We start from the raw sequence: 21,840 nt of genomic DNA, 5'->3' as shown, positions 1-21,840 counted from the left end.
TCGTTCACTCTTACATGTGGAAAAGTTATGAACTTTTGTACCTACTGAGTATGAAAGACATTGCTTACAAGGAAAGTAGCTTTTTATGATCCAAGTCTTCAAGCAAACGTTTTGTACATTGCAAATAAACCAAACTAGATAAAGGTAATAAACTAATGCACATTATTGCTTACCAGGCTGCAGTTCAGCTTTTAGCATAATGGTTCACTTTGCAAGATAAACATATTATATAAGAGGGTTCAAACTGTAGCAAGAAAATGCTCAAACAGAAATGAACTGTCACTACATACCTGAGAAACATGTCATTTTATCTCAAATGTCAGTAGAAGCCCAGCTGGGAGATTTTAAAATTCAGGGATTAGGATTTGGTTTGAGATTTCCTTGGGTTTGTTTGTATTCCTTAAATGTTATTGCATATTGTTGGAAAACTTGTGGTGAACAGTACAGAATCAGAAGACAGCGAGAAAGGAACAGTGTAAAATATTATTGTGCTAATTTTTGCAAATGCAAGAGAAATATCCTGATCACAGCATAACCAGTAAGACAAAGTAATTCCTCGATAATACTCTTTACTTCATGCTTAGTAAACATTTCTTAAATGTCACTGCCTTGAAAGCAGAGAGCAATATGCCTTCCTAACCTCCTATAAGAACCTAAAAATCATGCTAATTGCGAGTTTTGAAATTCAGGACAAAAGCCTGATGGAAAAGACAAACTAAGAAAGGCAACGCAGTAATACTTCACAATACTGTTTAGCTTTTAAGTTTTATTTCTTTTGATATCCAGAATCTGTACATTGCCTGATGCAGTGAAATTTCAGAACTCTGCACAAAAACTAAGGTTAATGCAGCTCAGTACTACTTATTCTTCCCAGACAGCAAATTAAAAGGCTATGAATACCTGAGGTATCAAAGCAGAAACATTCTTTGTGACTTCTGAGGCTCCAGAGAGACTGATTTTTGAATATGCAATACTACCTAGTTTGCAAAAATTCTTACAGCTGAATATATTAATACCACTAAACTAAATGCAACTGTAATTGGAATGGGGGAAAGAATTTCCATGTCATACCATAAAAATATTCTTTTTCTAGCAAGAAGCCATTGCACTGCCAAAAGCAGAAACTGAAAGTGCTTTTTTTTTTAACTTTCTTTTTCTGAGAGAGCACAAAAGTAAATACAAAATAAGAAAAAGTATCTACTTCAGAAGTTCAATAACTAAAATACTGTGCCTCCACTTATAAAATACTCAAATCAATGCAACTAAAATTAACCCTGAATATGCTGTTTGACTTCCTCACGTCACAGCAATGGCTCTCAGAAATAACAATTAAACAGTACTCCACCTCAGAGGATCTGATACACTTGATACAACAGACAAGACAAATTTTCGAAACTCATTACCAGGAAATGCTTACATTAGCATAACCTGAGCAGGATGTTTTGTGGGTAGGAATTATATCTCTGCACCATTAACAAAGATGTTATTTTAGCTGCCACTAGATCAACATGTTTTCTTTAACATTTTTTTTCAGCGTTATTCAGTAATATCCATATAGAGGTGCAAGATATAATCAAAAGTCTGTCCACAACAGGTGTTTTCTGTGCATATGGAGAACTGCTTTACTAATGGTAAACTGCATATTTTTGGTTCTTAAAGCCAACAACATCTTTTATGTAGTGCACCCATATGAACATGCCTACTACAAGTGCCTAGTTCAACAAGAGAAGAGTGCAAGTTACTCAAAGGCAAGGTATCTGATTGCTCCAGAGAGCTACAACTTTAGAGGGCATGAATTTTAACTATCACTGAAAAAAAAAAAAGTTACTTAGAAGCAGATCTTAGCTTCCCAATGATGTAAACAGCAAAGATGTTTTACTTCTTTCAAGAGATTTGGTAGAACAAAATAAAAAATATGCAGAGCAGTGGTTTACCTCGATCTATCTTATTTTGCCTATATTTATAAATTTATGAGGCAGAAGCTTTCCTTAAGCAGAGAAAATCCTTAGCAAGTGTTTTACTAGTTTCTATTATGTATCCTGAAAAAACTGGGGGGAAAAAATTACCCTGACAAACAAGACCACTGTAGCATCAGATCTACTGAACAAAAATGTCTTTGTTTCCAAGTAAAGATTTTAATTCGGGTTTAGGATTGCTCCTAGTATTGCACAGAGCAGTTATGGAACAAAAACGGGAAACAAAGTAAGTCTGCTGAATGCCTAATTAAAGTCTTCCACATACCATTAAATACAGGCAGTCAATTTTTACATGTTTTAACAGTACTATAGGAAATTATTACATATATTTAGCAATAAATCTGTCAAACTCACCAAGATTCCAGCAGGAACCTTTTCATGGGCAGCAACCTCACTTCTATTTGAGTCATCCTCAAGAACATCCTTTTCTGAGTTATGCATCTCAGAAAACAGAAAACTAACTTTCCACAATACAGGTAAATGCAAAAATTACAGCCATAACAAAATGTTGTAGCAGCATTTCTTCTCATCTCATAGAAGCAGAAGAACTATGTAAACCTTCTGGTCTCTTAGAGGAAACTGCTTGGTATACATTCCCACGCAGAATTACGGGTGAAAAGGAAGTGCTTCTTTAAGAAAGCTCACACAGAAACTCCCTCACCAATAGGCTTTGCTTGAAATGTCCCAGCCCCCTTGCGCTCTGGGAGATAAGTAACAACATAGGCTGACTTTGCCATATGTTTGCACTGATAGGTGATGATCTTGGTTTGCATCATGTCACGTGACTACAGCTGAAGCTCCCATGAAAACAGGGATTTAGTTAATGATTCTTAGGCAAAGTCTACATTAGCTCACTTGGAGACTTTTCATCTGCTGTTGCAACTCCACCACTGGCAGCAGCATTCAAAGTCCTGGTTCAGCCCAAGTCAAGCCCAATGCCTGCTGACACTCCATGTGCTGCTGTTTCTGCTGATGGCGTCACTGGGGCAGACAGTCATGTTTGATACAGCAAATTTCACAACATTTCAGGGTCTGGTATTTGCGGACTTCTCTCCCTCCTTTTTGAAATTACATAATAATAGTAAAGAGTCAACTGACCTGGTGTCCAGTTTATACTAAACCATACAAAACCAATGCACAGCAAGATGAACATTTGAGTTATTCTGAGAAATTTTGTTGCTTTCTTCAAACAGAACTGTAAAGCAGCAGAATTTGAGTGTGTGGACAAAACATACAAACTTTTTAAATAACTAGCTCTATGACTCAGAATTAGAATTGATTTTTCATCTGAGGAATTCTGAAATGTCATTACATATCCAAGTAAAATAATGGATACGTGAAATAATTTGAGGAAGAGAAGTAGTGTAAGGAACCAATTCTGTCCCAAAATGAGAGAGACATTCTCTGAGTACCATCAATATTCCCTCAACATAGACAAATTCTCACTACCCTAAACCCACGCACTTCCTTCCCACCCTCATGGGGTTACTGTGTGTCTACTCAGAAGACTGGAGGATTGCTTCTTCAATTACAAGCTTAAAATAAAATTTATCTAGGACCCTACTACTATTCCTCCTCTAAGTTTTGTAAATTCATGTAAAAGACTTTGATGCAAGGGCAGGGAACAACAATATAGGATGCAGCCAAATAGCTCGTAGGTTTCCAAATTATTAATGAATTACACTCAAGTCCAAAACTGTACCACTGTCAATGACAAAATTCTAAACTGAGTGTTGGGATTGCCATGTCTGCAGTACGGTTGCAATAAACTGCTACTATCTCTGAGCCCTTTTCTATACATTGTTTAAGTTCATATTTCATCCAGGTCTTACTGGAAAATCTAATGGGCTTTTCAGCAAACATGACAAGAATTTTTATAGAATATTAAGAATTACTAGACACGTTCAATTTCCTGTTCATCCATCATTCCTTTATCCTGTATGTTCCATTAAGATACAGTATAAAGCATACAGTTATGAGCAAAATGGAAACAAAATTTATAAGCTAGTGCTTCTTTCCAAACACTATTGACTTCATTTCAAGTTGGCATTTTTTTCTGTGATATCTGTATTATTTCAGTATCGTTCAGTATTTCAGATGGACATTATTTTCTTCAAAGCTTATAAAAGTGTTTAAGACAACAGCTTTCCTAGAACACAGATAAAATTGTGTCACTGCAGGTAAGGTAAGATTTAGGCAGGTAACAAGCTTTGCACATTTTGTTAGCTCTCTTTTATTTCTCAATATTAATAAGGTAACTAAAATACAGTTCCTGCTGAGTAAGTTTAAGCACTATGTTATGTAGTTACATGTTGCACAGGAAAATTAGCTTTCATTTTGAAAAGCAAATACCTCAAATTTGGAAGTCGTAGAAGCAATGTTTTCCATGCAACCTTAATGAAGCTCTTTGGTGTAAGTACATTTTCCTGTGGTGTAGCCTCAGAAAGCACTTAGGAGTTTTTTCACTAGACTCACACAGGTTAATAATGCTGACAAAGATCATTCACCATTCCATGTTCTTTCTTTGATCTGCTCTTTGTAGGTCTACACATTTTATCCTGTTGCTCATTAGTCAAAATCACTGATGGGAAGTATGATTCCATTTTTAAAACTTCATTTTCTGCAGCAATCGCCGTAATACATTCAACTGCATTTCATTTAGTTTTACACCATCGCAGAGATGCAATTTTTTTTCACTTATGCAATGAAAAACTCAGGCCAGATTAGGAACTAAACATGCAGAGGGGTTTAGCACATTTAGAACCTAATTTTTCAGACTTTCCCTCTTTCTTTTACCTCTTTGTGCATTGCCTTAACAAGCTGCATTTGCAGTTGCAAATCAGATTTCGTTTTTATGACCATCTGGGATATGTAAAAGTCTGACTGCCTGTGAAAATGACATTTATGTGACTACTGGATTGTACTGTATAGGAATTGTAGAACAAATGCCACCAGAAAACAGCTACAGGACATTTCCCCAACTTCCATCAGTGCATACCATTCTAAGCTCTGGAAAGAAGGAAGCACAAATCCTATAGACATAGCTTCAATCAGCACACTATCCCAATTCACTCAGAGATCACAATAAATAAGCCAAGACAAATGAATGGACCAAATCTTTCTCTAATTAACATACCCTAATAAGATACGGCAAGTACAGGACCACCTTTGTTCACGTTCCAATTGTCTCCTTCACCCCACCTTGTCACACATAATTTTACTTACTATCAACCAAAAATGAAACACCACAGTTCTCAATATCAGGATGGTGCGTGATAACTCAGTCTCACACCCCATCCTCACATGGGAAAAGGTTCTTTCTCCACAAGGCTCGACTCCAGTTCCAAAATTCCAACACTTCTCTATTTTCACGTATTTTTACACTTAGCTTATTAGGTACAAAAAAAAAAAAAAAAAAAAAAAGTGGAGGAGTTGTCAGTTCTCCTACACACATTACAAAAGTCAGTCTGGTGCTGAAAACACTCTTCTGTACCCAAGTTCTTGGTCCAGCCCTGCTCTGAAGCATCTGCTTACTGAGACTGGAAATAAAACTTCGCTCATTCCAGATTGTGCTAAAACAAATTCAGCACATCTCTGATACTTTTAAGTGCAAAAGTCTATCCATTCTCTCTATGAACGTTTAAACCTAATTGAAAGGTTATTAACTTTGCTAAAATAAAATTAACTTTGACATGACAAACAGAAAACATACTGAATGAAGATTATCTGCCTCAGATGCCTCCTGTAAGGGACACACAAATTTCTCTAAAAGAAAAGTTTTCCCTCTAGCAGAGTGGAAAAATACCATCAAGTGCCCCTTCTTATTAAAAAAAATAATATACTTGCTAAGATTTTCCATACAAAGGCTGAAGGTACCTAAAATATAACATGGAATTAAATTTTCCATTTTAGCAAATTACATACAACTAAAAAAGAAATTCTGTTTAACAATGTAGAAAAACACTATTATGCAGTACTACCTGCTTTTACCTGCAATTCCCAGCTGTAAAAAAAAGAAAAAAACCCAAAAAACTCTATCACAAGTAATAACAGCAGGTACAAGAATTCAAGAAGTTAATAGATGTTAGAGAAACACTAGTGATACAAAAGTAATGTATTGTTCACTAAACTGGTGGTTAAAAAATGAAATCAATTTAGTTTTGCACCTATGATGCAACATGGTAAATTTGATGCCTTCAAGATCTCCTCTCAAGTGGAATCAAGAGCCATTCAAATCAAAACAATTTGCAGCGCAATTTAGCTACTTAAAAAAATAGTAAGAAAGGAAATCCAGCTTAGTTGGAGTTAGTGCTTTTGTCATTGTGTCAACAGTTTTATCTGTATGATCTGCTATGAATCATCTGATTTCAGTGTTAGAGTATCTGTCCTTGCATTAATTTGAGCATTTTCTTTTCTTTTTTTTTTTTTTTTTAAGTTTTCTTTTTTTTTCTGTTTACAAAGGAACGTCAATGAGGACAAAGAATACTTTAAGAGTTCATAAATTGAGTTTTACTGGCAAAATGATCAGTTCAATCAAAAACTTAGGTTACACCTACACAAAATATTCTTATGTACTTGGAGACCTTAACTTCTTTCAAGGGACTGGTAAAACCAACCAGCTAATCCAAGACTGTAGCCCTTTGGAATCTGCATGGGCATATGCCACATCACCCCCTGCCACACTCAACGTATTTCCAGCAACACAGATTCTTGTAAGGCCACATCATCCTTGGCTGAACTTATTTCCAGAAACGTAACGCAGAAACCAATGTTTCTGAACATAAATTCTATCAATCTCATTTTTGGATGAGATGAGAGAAAGCAGATGAAGCTTTTCCTCTGTGTTTCTAGAAAGCACTAAGCATTTCCTTAATAAGGAATCCAGCAATCCCTTATCTTGGTTTTCTCCTTTTAACAATGTTTCTTTCCAGGTGCTGATCTGCCGCAGGTGTATTTAAATTTTCTTGCAACCTCCCAGGGTTTAGAAGTCAAAGAAAAAAAAAAAAACAACAGTCATGTGTGCAAGCATAAAATCTATGCAAGCATAAAATCTATCTACGTCTAATCTGTTAGTGGTAAATAATTTGGTTACATTTAGAATGGATATATAAATATAAGATTTGCGACTGGTACAAACATTCAGGCTGACAAGAACAGAAGTAATACTTATTCTGAAAAACACATACATAGAATACTCAGAGAGCTCTAAATATTCCACATATAAACAAGATGCCTTTTTTTCCACTTGATAAGATTCTCCATATTGTTGAACTCATGAACATATACCAAAACAAAACAGTATCCCTAAATTCAATTTGCATATAAGGCTTAGCTATATTACTAACAAGTTGGGTAAAAATGCTAGTCTTACAGAATTCCCGCACAGAGGTATTTATATGAGGTGCTGGTAAGAGAAAAATTAGATACAGCTGAGCAAAGTGGCATATGCTTACTCTTCCAGCAAAGCCAATCCACTGCATTATTGAGTTGTAATGACCACAGAGGTCACACCTGGCTGAGGGATCTGCTCGCCCCTAGCACACAGCCTGTCTGCACTGTCTATACAGGACACAACACACCTGTGAAGTGGCCTCACAGATTTCTTGTCCCTGTTAACAGGCGCACTTTTTCCTTGAGGAAATGAACGGCTTTAAGTCATCACTAAGTACTTTTCTTCCTTAAATCACTGTAGTTCTGTTCACGTCACAAACTAAATTCTATTTAGCCAAGAGAGTCAATTATTTCTAATGGAATCACAACTACAGTTCACTATCCAAAGCACTTATTTGAAAGAATTTTGAAAATAATCCTTTACACATTTCCTCTAAAAGGCTTTTCATAACCATCAATTCAGAAGTGTATTTCCTGAGGAGACAGTTATGCAGTCTAAAAAAAGACAAGTAAACCTAGAGACACAGCCTAAGACCAGCTTAGCTGGCCTCAGACACATACACCAACAGAAATATGTCACCTAGTACAGTGCAGACTCTTCTATTATTACTTTGCATATTTACATTTCTGGTATTGAACTTCAACACTTTGGATAAAGAAATGGGCTGATTCATCAGCTAAAAATCTCATCTGTTCACTCAGTGCACACAGAAGCAATGAGAAAGTGTCCCTTAGTCTTGAGAAAATGAGTGACTCAGTGAAGTGACAGAAGTGACAACTTCTGACAACAAATGTCAAATTACGTTAGTACAAAGGTGAAATAAACTGATTAAAATATCTAGCTAGGAAGGGAAAGCTAGCATCCTTCCTTTGATAATTCCTTTGAAATATAAATACAAGCAAAAAAATCTTCAAAAAGTGTGCTTAAACTTTGTCCTCGAACAGAAAGACAATGTGACTTGACTGAGCATGACAGTTCCATATTAAATCAGTCTGCCTGCCCAAACTGAAATGCGACCACTAATTTAACAACCAAGATGAGAGAGCAGCTAGGGAGATTAAATTACTTTCCACACGTCACACTCTTTACAGAAGCAGCAACATTTTTTACTATGTTTAAAATAAATAATTCTATTTATAAATTTAAAAAAAATCATTCTGCTTACCTACAGTAACAGTAAGATATATCCAGAGATGACATCTTTATATTACTGTAGAACCTTGAACTGTAACAAGATCATAAAGAATGTTCTCCAGATACAAAAATCACTGGGATACAGTACGTTACTATGCTATGGTCTCAGAATATGCCCAGTATAGGGTGAATACATCTAATATATACACTTTAGACTTGTATTTGATCACGAAAATATCACACACTGCTGTGTATAAGCCTCAAAGCTTCTTCACTGTGGGTATCTGTAACATACAGAACTGAATCTCACACCAGAAAGTGTCCTTTCATCCCTTTGCAGACAGTTACATAAAACTTATTGCTAAATCATGATCTAACCAATGATTGAAAATTACTTCATACATAATCCAAAGCTATTTTAAAAAAATCCAATTTGTTAGAAATTCCAACTTAAGTACAGATCCTATGTTCACAGAGAGACCGTGAGAAACTGTTTTCCTGTTTGCTGTGATCTTGCACTTAAGATGCAAGACTGGAAAACAAGAAAATCGTGATCTAGACTATTAACCCTGTAACCATTTTCCAGGAAGAGAAGCAACAACTGCAACTAATTTAACTTCTGGCTTTGACAAAGGTTCCCAAAGTGGCTTTGAACGAAATCCTTTCACCTCTAACCGATCTAGGTTGCAAATTCTCTAAGGCAGAGACCAAGTCATAAAGCATGCAATGCAAAAAAGGGCTGCTAGGGGCCTCAAGGTACATAAGGAGGTGTCAAGTGCCCGAAGTGCAGTTTGGATTTCCCCTTAACTGATCAAGACTTTACACCAGTGGAAGGAAACGCTAGAGGAAAAGACATAAAATCCACTGCACTGCAAACCTGAAGCCTTTTATGTGGAGGCCTTCCAAATAAACAAAGAATTACACTTACTTTTGCAACAACCCAAAATATTAAGTACCAAGAAGATGAAGTATTAAGTACCAAGAATAAGTTCAAACACCATCTCTGTTACAGGCCACTTAAAAATTTAAACTTTCTGATACACTTATCTGAAAAGTCATGATACAAGCTTAAAAATCAATACTGTAATTGCTGACGAGGGCCATTCAGGACTATCCTAGTTATTCCTCCTGCAACTAAGAATAATACCAGATACTACAGCATTTCAGTCAAAGTTCCTGAGATCATCTAGAAACCTTTTAACTTTAGCATATCAGTTTAATAGTGTATTATATAACAGTAATTTATTTTTATGGAGCACCTCACTTTATACCACTCAAGCAAAGAGATCTTCCTTGATTTTTGTAAGGGACAGCCAAACTCTTCACATTCCTGTATGCTCTGGGATACAAAGGAACAACTGCAGGGGCTAGGAGAGAAGGCACAACTTTTGGCCCTGGCTGGAGCTAGCTGCCGAGTATGTATACAAAAAAACCCCTGGTTATGTATCCTAAAGTGACAGACATTCCCACACTTTAAAAAAAAAAAACAAAAAAAAAAGAAGGCTTTTCGTGACTTAAGACTTTTCACTACAACTAATAAATACCTGTACATTCTTAAAATGTAAGCAACGCTACAAATCTTTTTTCTATTTTGCAAACATTAAGTGCTCAATATGAAGAAATCGTCCCATAAAATGCTTGTGAAGTACAAAAAAAACCCAACCAACCAAAGAAAACCAGAATAGACCCCAAGGAGTTGTGTTTCAGTGGTGCTTGTGGGTTCCTTATAACCTGGGACATTCTATGACTCTAAGGATGAAATTTTATATGGTTGTCTATCATTTTCTCTGACAGTATCCTGAATAATGCCACATACCAATATGTAGTATGCTAACAAATACTTTCTTGTAACAACAATGGAATTTTGTTTGGGGGGGGGGGGAGGTAACCAGATGATGGGCACGTACAAAGTGCAGCCACAACACAGGTATATTTATGACATCATTTTTATGGATGGAAATGCACAGGTTTACACAGAATACTGCCCTGCTGTATCAAAAATCATTGATGCTTCCTACATATACTCAATAACCACTTCAGGAGAAGAAAAACGTAGCTCAAGCATATTAAACCCCAAAGAGAAGCACACAAAAAAATGCGGGCAGTGTAGCTCCACTTCAGACTCCCCACACCGGAGGGACAAACACGGGAGGCAGAGGCGGAGCGCCCCGCCGGAGCGAGAGTTCCCTGCCCGAGTTGGAGGGGAAGGCTCTGCTGGGCAGCACGGCGAGGCGAGGCACGGCACATATCCCGGTGTGCCACAGCGGCACCGCCGAGCGCGCCGGCAACACCGGCGCTCCCGCCACCCCCACCCCCGCTCTGCCCAGCCGCACACCGGGCAGCCGGGGCACGGCAGGCGATGCTTCCCCTCGGCTCCGCCGGCCCGCGCTGCGGGGAACTGCGGGCAGCGTCCGGAGCGCTGGCAGTGCCGGCCGGCCGGCCCCGCTTCGCAGCGGCGGTTCCGGGGAGGTTCTCATGGTTCTCTGCGGGGAACGAGCCCGGGCTGGCAGCCGGGGCAAGGCCTGCGCCGCCCTCCCTTCCTCCCGCTCTCCCTCCTTCCCTCCCTGCCCGGTGGCCGCCCGGGCTCGCCGGCGCCGCCGCTTGTCCCCCGCACGCAGGCAGGGAAACCTCACGCCGAGCCCACCGGGCGACAGCGGCCCCTTCCCGCTTACCTCGAGCGAGGCCCCGGCGGGAGCCGGCGCCAGCCGAGGAGGGACGGACGGCGGCTGGCTGGATGGATGGATAGAGGGAGGGAGGGACGGACGGGAGCGGGAGCCGGGGGAGCCGCGCCCGGGCGGGTGCGAACTGCGCCAAGCGGCGGCCGTTGGTGCAGCGCGTGCACGCCCGCGCGCGCTCCTGCTGGCGGCGGGGGCGCGCCTGGCCCGGAGCGCCACGTGACCTTGGAGCGGCGCCGGGAGGAGGGGGAAGGAGGTGCGCGTGCGCGCGGCGGCGGCGGGGGAGCGGCGGGCGCGGCCCCGGCTGCACGTACCGCATCCCGGAGCCTCCCGCCGGGAACCCGGCCGGGCTTCGGGAGCGGGGATCGGCAGCGGAGCCCTCTCGGGAGCAGCTGTGTATAGCCGGGCTCCGGATTAGCGCCTCGTGGATTAGCACCGCGCTGCCTTCACGGTGTTCGCCACTTCGTACAGCTGTCACTGCGTCCTCCTTCTGAAAGTTACCGGCCACACAGGAGGTTACACAGGAGGAGTGTTAATAAAATATTTTTTATTTATGCACATATGTATACATACATACAAATATACAGACATACATACATACATACATACATGCATACATATATACATATATGAGCCTTACACCTCATTTGTTGATCGACTTCGGATGAGGAGTGGTTTTGCAACCTCATCACATAAATATAAGAATTATGCAGTAGTCTTTCTATAGCTGTATACCACAGTCTCAAAATGCGCCAGAGGAGGTTTTAGATGGACATCTGAGCGATTTTTTTCATGGGAAGGGTGGTTAGACATTGGAATGGGACGCCCAGGGAGGTGGTGGAGTCACCACCGCTGGAGGTGCTTAAAGAAAGACTGGATGGTGGCACTCAGTGCCATCCATGGTCTGGTTGACGTGATGATGTTGGTCGTAGGTTGTACTCGATGATCTTGGAGGTTTTTCCAACATAATCCAGTGATTCTGTTATAAATATATATATTTTGTAATGAAAGTGCAGAATTGCAAAATCAGAACATGTCCAGCAGGCTGTGTATGCATTTCAGGACAGCAGCTTCATTTGCCAATGCTATTATGATTCACACCACTGTTTGCTGAAGTTGGTTTGGTGGTGTGTTATTATTTACCTGAGTCACACTATTGCCCAGAGGCCCCAAATGATACTGTGACATAATATGTATTAAACCACTGTAATATTCTCACTTCAAACAGCTTGCACCATAAAAAAAGGTAAAGAGGAGAAGCAGCATAACTGGGTTTCACAAATGGGAATTAAGTCTTTATCACTATCCATATTGGTTCTTTATTATAGTGTACTTCATTTGCCTACCAACTACTTTTTCATCCACCAATTGCTGACAAAAATTTTGTTAAAAGCTGGCTTTGCCCCGCTTGGTGTTAGAGCCATTTTAGGTTTTCACATAGGTTTCATGTAGTTGTTGCATAATGAGAAATCAAGCTGGTTGTCAGAGTATTCAGGGAAACTGACAAAAGGACGTGCTAGCATGCAAAGTAATATATAGACAAAAATTATTGTGATAGTCAATGTATCTCTTAAAAGACGCCTGACAATCTTTTTTTACCAGTCGTACAAAGAGATAAGGTCTGTTTATTCATCTGTACCTCCTGGGACAAGCTGCCTAAAAGATTATAGCCAGTGAGTTTGCTTATTTGCAGATAATATATTTAAATCCCTTTGAGCATAGAACTAAAACAAATCTATCCCTTCATAACATGCAGGCTGGGTTTTCAAGGAAAGTGTTTCATGGAAGAAGGCACAAACACAGAATTACATGGATGGGGTGACTATATTATGGGTATGTCAAAAGGAAGGTCGGATTTCACGCCTGCCCATTTTGATGATGTTATTGTCATGTCAGGAATTCTGAGTCAACTGGAACACTTTCCAGGACTCCGGATACATGGAAGCAACAAAGAGTAATGGAGCAATTTGCCACCCGTCAGCTCAACCATTTTTCAGCTGCAGCAGTTTTCTGAAGAGGCCTCCTGTTTGAGTATAACATTGCAATAATAATTACCTAGCCACATTAGCATAACATCTGTCACAAACACACAGTCTGCAGATCATTTCCCTGCTTTGCCGAGTTCCTTATTTGGCATCTTAGTCTCACAGTTTGTGAGGGTAACCTATTCAGCAATTGCTCTAACAGAGTATTTTCATTTGTGTTTCTGTGATCTTATCTTTGCTGGTTGGAACAAGAAGTTATTTTTTTAGTGGAGGGGATTCTCTTTCTCAACACCAGACAGCCCTGTTCACAGGGAGATAAGAGGTAGGGGCTAAATCTGTCATGTGTTCTCAAATATTGACATTAAGCTAAATCCTATTATAAAAATAAGCCACAAAAATCTTTACTTGAAAAGGGGTAACAAATGGGTAGATCATATTTTGCTGTTTCAAACCTGGAAGAGGTGCTTCTGAGTAAAGAGCATTTATTTGAAAACAGTGTCTTCCCTTTAAGAAACATTTACCATTCCAAAATTATCACCTCTACGCAATCAGGACTACTCCAAGCAAACATCCCTCATTATTCTCCTTTCGTATTCTTTCCTCTTTTGCACTTACACATTGAAGATTACAATCAAGCTGTAAAATGGCTTGTATTTTCCACAGCTCTATCAAGTGGGATTGGCTTCTGTTGTGAGTGTGTAGAGTGGTGTAGACAGGACCTCTCTATATCCATGCACCATTTGTGGTCCTTGTTGAACCACAACTCACTGTTGGTTAATCCAGGGCCTCCAGGGCACAGCTAACCTGTGACCTCATTTACGTTCATTTTGCCTTTTCACCACAAATGTCACTATTGTTTCCCCCATCAGGGAGAGGGGAGGGAGTGATGAGAGCAGCTGCTTACTGGTGTGGTTATTTTGGCGGAGAAGAAGTAATTTGAAAGTATGTTACCCAGTGCCATATGTAAATCAGTGTCTCTCTGGCTCTTCAACTGAGGATCATGTCTGGAAGCAGCAGTGTGTGAAAGAGGCAGCCTGCTTCAGGCTACCTTCACATTAGGCAGAAAAAGAGCTGAAATTAGTGATGAGATACTGTTTTGTCATTTTTTCTGTTTGTACACGTACAACACTCAGAAAGAAACCACTCTCTGGAGCAGTCATGTATTCTATACCCACCATCACCCCTGCTCATACCACAGCAGACAGGATTATATCTTAAACCTGTGAGACTCCTTACCTCTGCCTCTTAGTCACAACCTGCACATGTCTCTCAGAAGCGTTTTCCATAACATGTCTCAGATCAGAATGACTTTATGACTGGATGTTATGATTTAATTAAGTTTAGTTTATGTTTATATTTTTATTTCCATTTAAGAGAAAAAAAAAAAAAAGAGGGAAGTTAATAGCAAGGATGATTCAGGGCTGTAAGGAACTATACCTTGATCCACCAAAATTTTTAAGCATACCAATAGTCCCAAAAGTTGATGGACTTGTGTATAGACTTAACATATTTTGCTAAGCCAGCCTACTCGGATCAAGTCTCATATGAGTAATATTTCTCCATTCTTTGTCAACAATTAGCAGGTGTTTCACAAATGATTTTCTGACAGTAGATATGATAGGATTTCAGGCCTCTGTTAAGAAGCTCCTTATCCTTGCCTAAACCACAGCCTAATTAAGCAGGAGGTTTTATTCTGGTTCTGGTAGGGCAAGTGATGAAATGATAAATGGAAATAACTGTTTCAAATTGGATGGTAGAAGATGCAAGATTGGGAAAGAAGGAAGAAAAGGTTTTTCATTTGAAAATTTGCAGAAGAAAATTACAGGAAAGAGCTCTCACATAATGAAACGGGAAGTGAGACAAAGGCAAAAGTCAGCAGAAGATTGCACCCAAATCTGGGGCCTTCCTTCCTCTCCATCAGCCCCTTATTGTCTCTCTCACAGTACCTTTATTTCTAGAAGCCCTTGTGAAATGGAGTTTTTTCTAACATTTTTCTCTTTACAGCTTTTGTTGCTCTTTGCCCTGGACACCATTTTGCTTCAATTCTTAAAATTTAATGTCCTTTTAGCAAGGCAAAAACACACAAACAAACAAAAAACTGTGGGGAACAGTGTTGCAGGTGTCTGTCCCATAGAAGTGCAGATTAAATGGGATGTCATTTATGTGTTTACCTTATAGTTGTTGTTCAAGGGCAAAGAGCAGAAGTACACTCTATGCTAGTTTAAGGATGATCTCAGTTTGCAACTAGCTGCTTCAAAGATTACGGCTTAATGTATTACCAAATTATGTCTGTCAGTCTCAGAGCACAGACAGATCTTCCTCAATAATTGGCTAACAAATCCAGAAGAATTCAAGGACAGCTGGAATCACGGTGTGTCTACTGCAGTGGAAGTCAAATCCTATTTTTCTCATCCTTTTTCATCTTCAAAAATCATCCTTTGTGGTTTTAGAAGGTGACTGGATAATATAGCTTATTGCAACACTTTTCCTTGTCGTTAAATACAGTTCTTATAACACAAGAACTTGAATTTCTATAAGAGTTATAAATTTAAAGAGTAATATGTGCTGAAAGGGAACATGTAGATGAGAAATAAGAAAGTAAAGAGAAGTGCGCTTCAGATAAATATTGCATCCAGTGACAGAGTTTAAATGTAGTCAAATGATTCTGTATGTTTGATAGGAAATCCTGTTGCTACAGAAATAATTTGCATTCTATCATTATGTAATGCACAGAGACTGAAACAATTTTTCATACTTATAATGGAGAATAGAATATAAATAATACATTTAAAATGCAAGAAAGAAATTATTCAACCACACTAACATAATAAGCTTTAGTATACTCAACAATTTTGTTAATATTAATTTTGAACATTTTGTTATATATTTGTGAACCACTACAGCTTAAATAATTAAAATTAAAAAAGGAAGGTAATCTTTCATATGTTTACCTCATTACTGTGCATAACTACACTGTTCTTCTGGATAGCAGATGTATTCCTGTGGAGCAATACTGATTTGACTCCATTTCCAGCTTTATGAGGAACCATCCAAATTTAACAAAAAAATCCCCAAACTCTAGTGCATTTTAGTTTAAAATTTTAAAGCTATTTCCAGTATGTTTTAATTGAAATATCAGAAAAACAGTGATTTTTCTTGCAGCAAAAAGCAGAGACCTGATTCTGCTACAATGACACAAAAGAGAGATCTGCTATTGGCTTCACGGTGAGAAAAATGGGCTTTGTAATCTGAGATTTGGGACATTTTTAGAACATTCTTCCGAGATCCAGCTTGATTTCTATTAAAGCTAATGAAAAGACCCCTGCGGCATTTTGCAGGAATTGGATCAGGCTCTCAGTGGTACAGTCTGTTCTATATATAACTTACTCACTGCCGTTGGTGTTTGTGGCAGACAGGCTCCCAAGCCGAAGGAGCTGTGAGAGGTGATGGATCTTTACAGATGTAAGGCAGCTTGAAATAATTGCCACGGCAAGGGAGAGCTGTGTGAAACAACCTGCAGCTTTGTACTGCTTTTGAAGGGCCACTCTCTGTAACTCTGACAGAGTGATAGAATTGCACATCTCTAGATATTTATCATTTTCTGTAATAATTGCATGAGAAATGACTTGCATTTGGGTGTCTTGCCATGGAAATGCTCCTTACTGTGTTTCTCTGGTGGACCTATGCTTATGTCCTTCACTGCTGGGATGTAATACATAGATTTAGAGAAAAATGTTATGGAGAACTGAGCCAATCTCGATGTTGAACAGTACCTAAGTGTAGTTGCATGATTTTAGTTGTAGTTCAGTCTGCATTTAAGTTTCTCCCAACACCATTTTGTGCAGAAGTCAGTATTTTGATTTCTACAATTTTTTCTCTGTCACATCCTATGTCCTTCTGTCACTCGCTATGGATCATCCAAGTTATTTAAACCCTTTACATTGTTTACAGAAACATTATTACTCTACTTGCCTACATATAAGTGTTCTATCCAGTATTTCATCCAGCCAGAAAATTTCTGTTGGTTTTAAAAAGAGTTGAGTAGAATCCTATCGGAATTCTACTAGAAGGAAATTAATTTCTTCTCATCCAGGATATCAACATCTTGACTTATATGCATGTATATATGCCATTGAGACTCCTTGGGTTTTTTTGCTAAAAGTTCTATAAGGATGGATTAGAAACTGGTATTTCTTGTGTTTTCAGTATTTCTACACTAGTCATAGATCTAGCACCTAGAAATACCAGTGGAATTCAGTGACCTTTCATCAATAATCCTTCTGGAAAAAGACAATACAATATGGTTGAGCCTTCTTAGAGTTGAAAACAATTTAAATATTTTCCTAGTAATAAAAATATTTTAATTTCTTACCTGGTCACTTTAAGCTTGCATAGCAACAAAATAAATTCTGACCTTTATTTTTATTGGTTTGTTTTTCAGCATGAACTCTGCTTCTTCCATGGTATCTAAGCATTTGCAAATGAGTCATATTTTCCTATATCCTCAGTACATAAACATGTGAATGAACACAGTAGTGAATGTGAATGAACACAGCAATGATATAATGCAGAGATTCTTGCATTGCATGTATTCCTTACTTACATGACCATGAAGCTACACTCTCTTATAAGAAACCAGTGGATATGATGACAGTGAGTGGAAGAAGGGATAGTCTTGGGCTGAGCCACTGAGGAAAAAGAGCAATGGGTTTATCAGAAAGCTGAGTGCTGTGGGAAAAATTGTGGAGGAAAATGAACATGTGGGGCAGCTGATACTTCATGGGTTAGTGCTATTATCCACAGTAAATCATGAAGGATTTAAGGGAATTAATGGAGAGGACTGGAAAGTAGTCATGTGAGCCTTGGTGATAAGAAATAGCCAGATGTGGTCCTGATCCACCTGATGAAACAGGCTTGCGTGAAAGAAACTTGGATCAAAAGAAAAGTACTACTTATGCCCCCCTCTGCACCCATAGGAGATGGTTCTGTTTCTGGAGATCTTCTACTGTGGCCAAACTGGACATGGGAAAAGTAGAGCCCACATGGCATGAAGAGGACTGTATATATAATTTCCTTGAAAAAGAAAGCAACATCTGCCTCAAGCTGTGGTGGCTTATAAATATTGATTATTTAATAATCAAGATATAAATATTGATTAACACATCCAACATTCTTTTACACCATGGTAAGTATGTCAGTTCTGGACAGTATTTGCTTCAATAAACTCTGCTTCTAATGGACATTTTTTAGTAATTAAAATCACATTGACAGTACATTTATCATTATTCAGATACTTAGAAATTCTTGCAGTGCAGTTATCTGGTACTAAGACATAAGTACCCATCTACTATGCATTTAAATTTAAAGTTAGGAAATACTACAAACGTTACCAAAAAACCCTATTAATAAACTGTATTAAATATTGTGGTTAAGATACCACTCATGAAATCTCAGGTTGAACTTATTATCCTGTTCATGACAGGATCACATTCTTCATTGAAGTTCAGTGGGTTTTACCGAAGGCTGCTTTTTCTGGTGGTATCTTTCCCTGCCTATCCAAGCTTTCTGTGGGTTGAGGAACCTTTTCTGCTACTCCTGCCTTTCCAGCAGTCTTCTTTGCTGCTCGCTGGTTGTTTTTTGTATCCTTTTCTGTTTCCACAGGGGGAATTTCATTTGGATCAGGTGTCTCTTCTGTAGCAGTAATTTCTTCTATGTGTGGCTTAATAAAATCTGATTTAGGAGAAGTAATAAAATTTCTGAGTAATCCTAAGTAACAATATTTACTGTGCTCAGCAACATTTCTTTCACATTGGTTATGACCTTATCATGTTCTTTTCCTCCTTCTCTACCCATATAAAGACATGCAGTATCACACATAACATTACTACTTCTTATGGAACCAAAACCAAGGCCAAGTATTTATGGTCACTAATTAAAATTATTAAGAGGTAGGTACTGGAAAACATTTACAGAAATAATTTTTTCCCACTTAAGTCACCTAATTTACAGGATCGCTCAGAAAAGTCTACCATACCAGTAAGGCAAGAGAGGAAGGAAATGCTGTAAAATATTTGTTCTTGCCTTAGGAGCAAAAAGGAATAGAAGTATAAAATGTTCTGTCAGAAATTATATAACATGTATGCACCCTGTATACCAAGAAAAAATACTTAGGCAAAAATATGTAAAACAGGTGTTCTGATATTGTCAGAATTTAAGACTGATTTGCAGCTAAAATGCTCTGTATGAGAGAGATGTAATTGCGAAGAATAAATCATTGTCCTAATAGCAATTCTATAGCAAGAGTGTAAAAAAACCAGTAAAAAAATATACAAGTGATATATGAGAATGCTGAATCACCAGAGAGCTTTTAATTTTCTACCCTTCCTCTAAATGAGACAAAAAATGGTCACTTAAAACTCCAACTTTACCATTCAATATGGACATAAAACTAGGAGAAAATAATTGATTAATCTCAATTAGTGGCTAAGCAGTCAAGGTTTTCTAAAAGACTTAGGCATTTAGGGCCCCTGAGAAAGGCCTTAATTTTGGTGAAATATCAAACATCTAGCTGCTGAAATTAGCCTCACTTTGGAAAATAACACCCATCTGTGTGTGTATACATGCTTACAAAGTCTTTCCTCTGCACTCAGAAATTTAGAAGTATTTATTATGACTTAAAAAACTTCTGTCAGCCAATTTAGTCAAGGTGACAACTTCCAGAGGAAGAAGAAAAGGTGGTTTAAAAAATATTATTTAAGTCTCTTTCACTTAGGTCTAACCTGGTAATTCATACTCTGCATCTGTTGTTGATTAAGAGCATATGTTTGAATGATTGGGAGCTATGAAATATTGATTGGCACGGACAACTCCATAATAATTTAACAAATTCTTCATTGGAATAGAAGACTCCAACGGTGAAAGCACTCTTACCTTTCTTTCCCCCTTCCTTCTGTTTGCTTGCTGTTGTTGCTTTTTTCTTTTTAGATACAGTTTTATTATTTTGACTGTGTCCTTGGGCTGTGTCAGTCTGCCCTGACACAGGCATCACAATCACCTGAAGCAAAGCAAGAACAAAACATGCACAAGCAAGACGTGTGGATGCATCACAAATTCAGCCTGAAATCACTATAACTGCATCCCTGGAAGTAACACCTTTCAAAAGCAACTTAATACTCTAACTTTCAGGGACTCACACATCTGCCAAATCAAAGCAAAGTAGAATCCAGCCTGTTACCTGGGAGGTGACCCACTTGTATTCTCTGGCTGTTCTGCCAAAATGAGGGAGGCAGGAGGACAGATTTTTGAAAATAAAGTGGTAGGAAAAAAACCTTAAAACATGGTTAAAAATAATACTGAGTAATAAACATCATTTATTGCAAAGAGCTGGTCATATTCTTGTTTGCACTCTGGAGGATGGAAGAGCTGTGACTCTGTTATTTGTATGTTGTATGTCATGGGACAAAGATGGAGAGACCTGCATATCATCCTTGGATTGGCTTCATATCCTACTGAGCAAAATTATAAAATAATTTTGCATTAGTCCTTTTAAATTGGGAAGTTTGCTCTGTCTCAAATTACAGATCTTCTCATGATTGTATTTTGAAATTTAAAAATTAAGCCTTATTACTTTTTCTGTTTTACTCAGCTGCTGTGAGTAGATAATATGAAAATTACCATTTTTTTGGTAACAGATATTGATTCATTAAAGGATATAGTTACACACACCTTAAAAATGTAATAATGTTACCAATTTTGATGCTTGAGTGTTAATTTTAGGAGATGAGGCTATGTGAACACATACATTGTTTATGTGAAACACCAAAACCACATTGTTTTTGCATAATTTCGTGTTAAAAATTCCTATGATGTGAAATCTGTTCTGGAAGAAAAAGAGACTTACACCAGATAAACTTGACATGTTCCTTGAAACTAGTGATACTATTAGTGCAAGCACGTGCACTAAAGTTAGGCACATGCTAACATGTTTCAGTAGTTCATAAAACTGATCTAAATATGGATTATTTTTACAAGATTAAGATAATAATCATTAGCCCTTTATAGAAACTGATTTTTAAAAAAAGAAATTGCTAAAATTGGCATTTTCACCACTGGTAACTGTGTTGAATCTATTTTTATCTGAACCATTAAGAATTCCTTTGAGCTTCCACTTCTCCTTGAACATTAGCTGACATAAAACTCACATGACAAGGGTTTAAGTGAGTGTGATCTGTACAATATTCAGTAGTGGCATCCTCACAGAAATGCCAGTACTGCACCAAAGTGAGTGCTTGGGACTGCAGCACTATTTCTGCAGTCACAGTAGCTAGAAAAGACAAGAGAGAGTACATGAAAGGTGCACAGAGATCATGCTTAGACTGAAAATATATTTGTTAGTTCTTCAGATTTTGATGTGAACAATTGTGCTGTTGTGAGACTAGTAATGAAAACATTTATTGACATGGGACATCGCGCTACTAAATAGCAATTGGGCTGACTACTGCTTCTACTCCTATCCTATATATATATAGTATCACATGTATATATCATAAATATGTCCAGCAGGTTCTGTTGCTTTTCCTCAGCTGATATAATCAGTGGCATTGTAAAATAGCAGACATGGAGTTTTTAATCTATGTTAAGTGCATTCAAAGATCTGGACAAATGTTTTTTTCTCATTT

General features: G+C 38.3%; 2 protein-coding genes across 9 annotated transcripts in view; both read right to left on the bottom strand.

Moving 5' to 3' along the window:
* LPIN2 (lipin 2) overlaps nucleotides 1-11,358 on the bottom strand; it is a 43,835-nt gene extending 32,477 nt beyond the window's left edge. For 2 of the 5 annotated variants that reach the window (XM_058832230.1, XM_058832228.1), the window contains exon 1: nucleotides 2,331-2,681. In XM_058832230.1, coding sequence (XP_058688213.1) covers nucleotides 2,331-2,417 — 87 coding nt within the window. In that variant the 5' untranslated portion in view covers nucleotides 2,418-2,681. Of the gene's footprint in view, nucleotides 1-290; nucleotides 429-2,330; nucleotides 2,682-11,174 lie in introns of those variants that run through there. The other 3 variants (XM_058832227.1, XM_058832231.1, XM_058832226.1) reach the window with 3 other exon arrangements.
* A 6,908-nt stretch (nucleotides 11,359-18,266) lies between these two features.
* The window catches only part of MYOM1 (myomesin 1), a 73,534-nt gene continuing 69,960 nt past the window's right edge, over nucleotides 18,267-21,840 (bottom strand). For all 4 annotated transcript variants that reach the window (XM_058832220.1, XM_058832221.1, XM_058832223.1 and 1 more), the window contains 2 exons: nucleotides 20,093-20,216; nucleotides 18,267-18,892 (listed from right to left, as the gene is read on the bottom strand). In XM_058832220.1, the coding sequence (XP_058688203.1) occupies nucleotides 18,666-18,892; nucleotides 20,093-20,216 (351 nt within the window). In that variant the 3' untranslated portion in view covers nucleotides 18,267-18,665. The remainder of the gene's footprint in view (nucleotides 18,893-20,092; nucleotides 20,217-21,840) is intronic.

The sequence above is a fragment of the Poecile atricapillus genome, chromosome 2 (assembly GCF_030490865.1).
Source record: "Poecile atricapillus isolate bPoeAtr1 chromosome 2, bPoeAtr1.hap1, whole genome shotgun sequence".
NCBI classification, from domain to species: domain Eukaryota; kingdom Metazoa; phylum Chordata; class Aves; order Passeriformes; family Paridae; genus Poecile; species Poecile atricapillus.
Note: the sequence above shows the minus strand (reverse complement) of the source record. Positions and strands in the feature narration are given on the sequence as shown.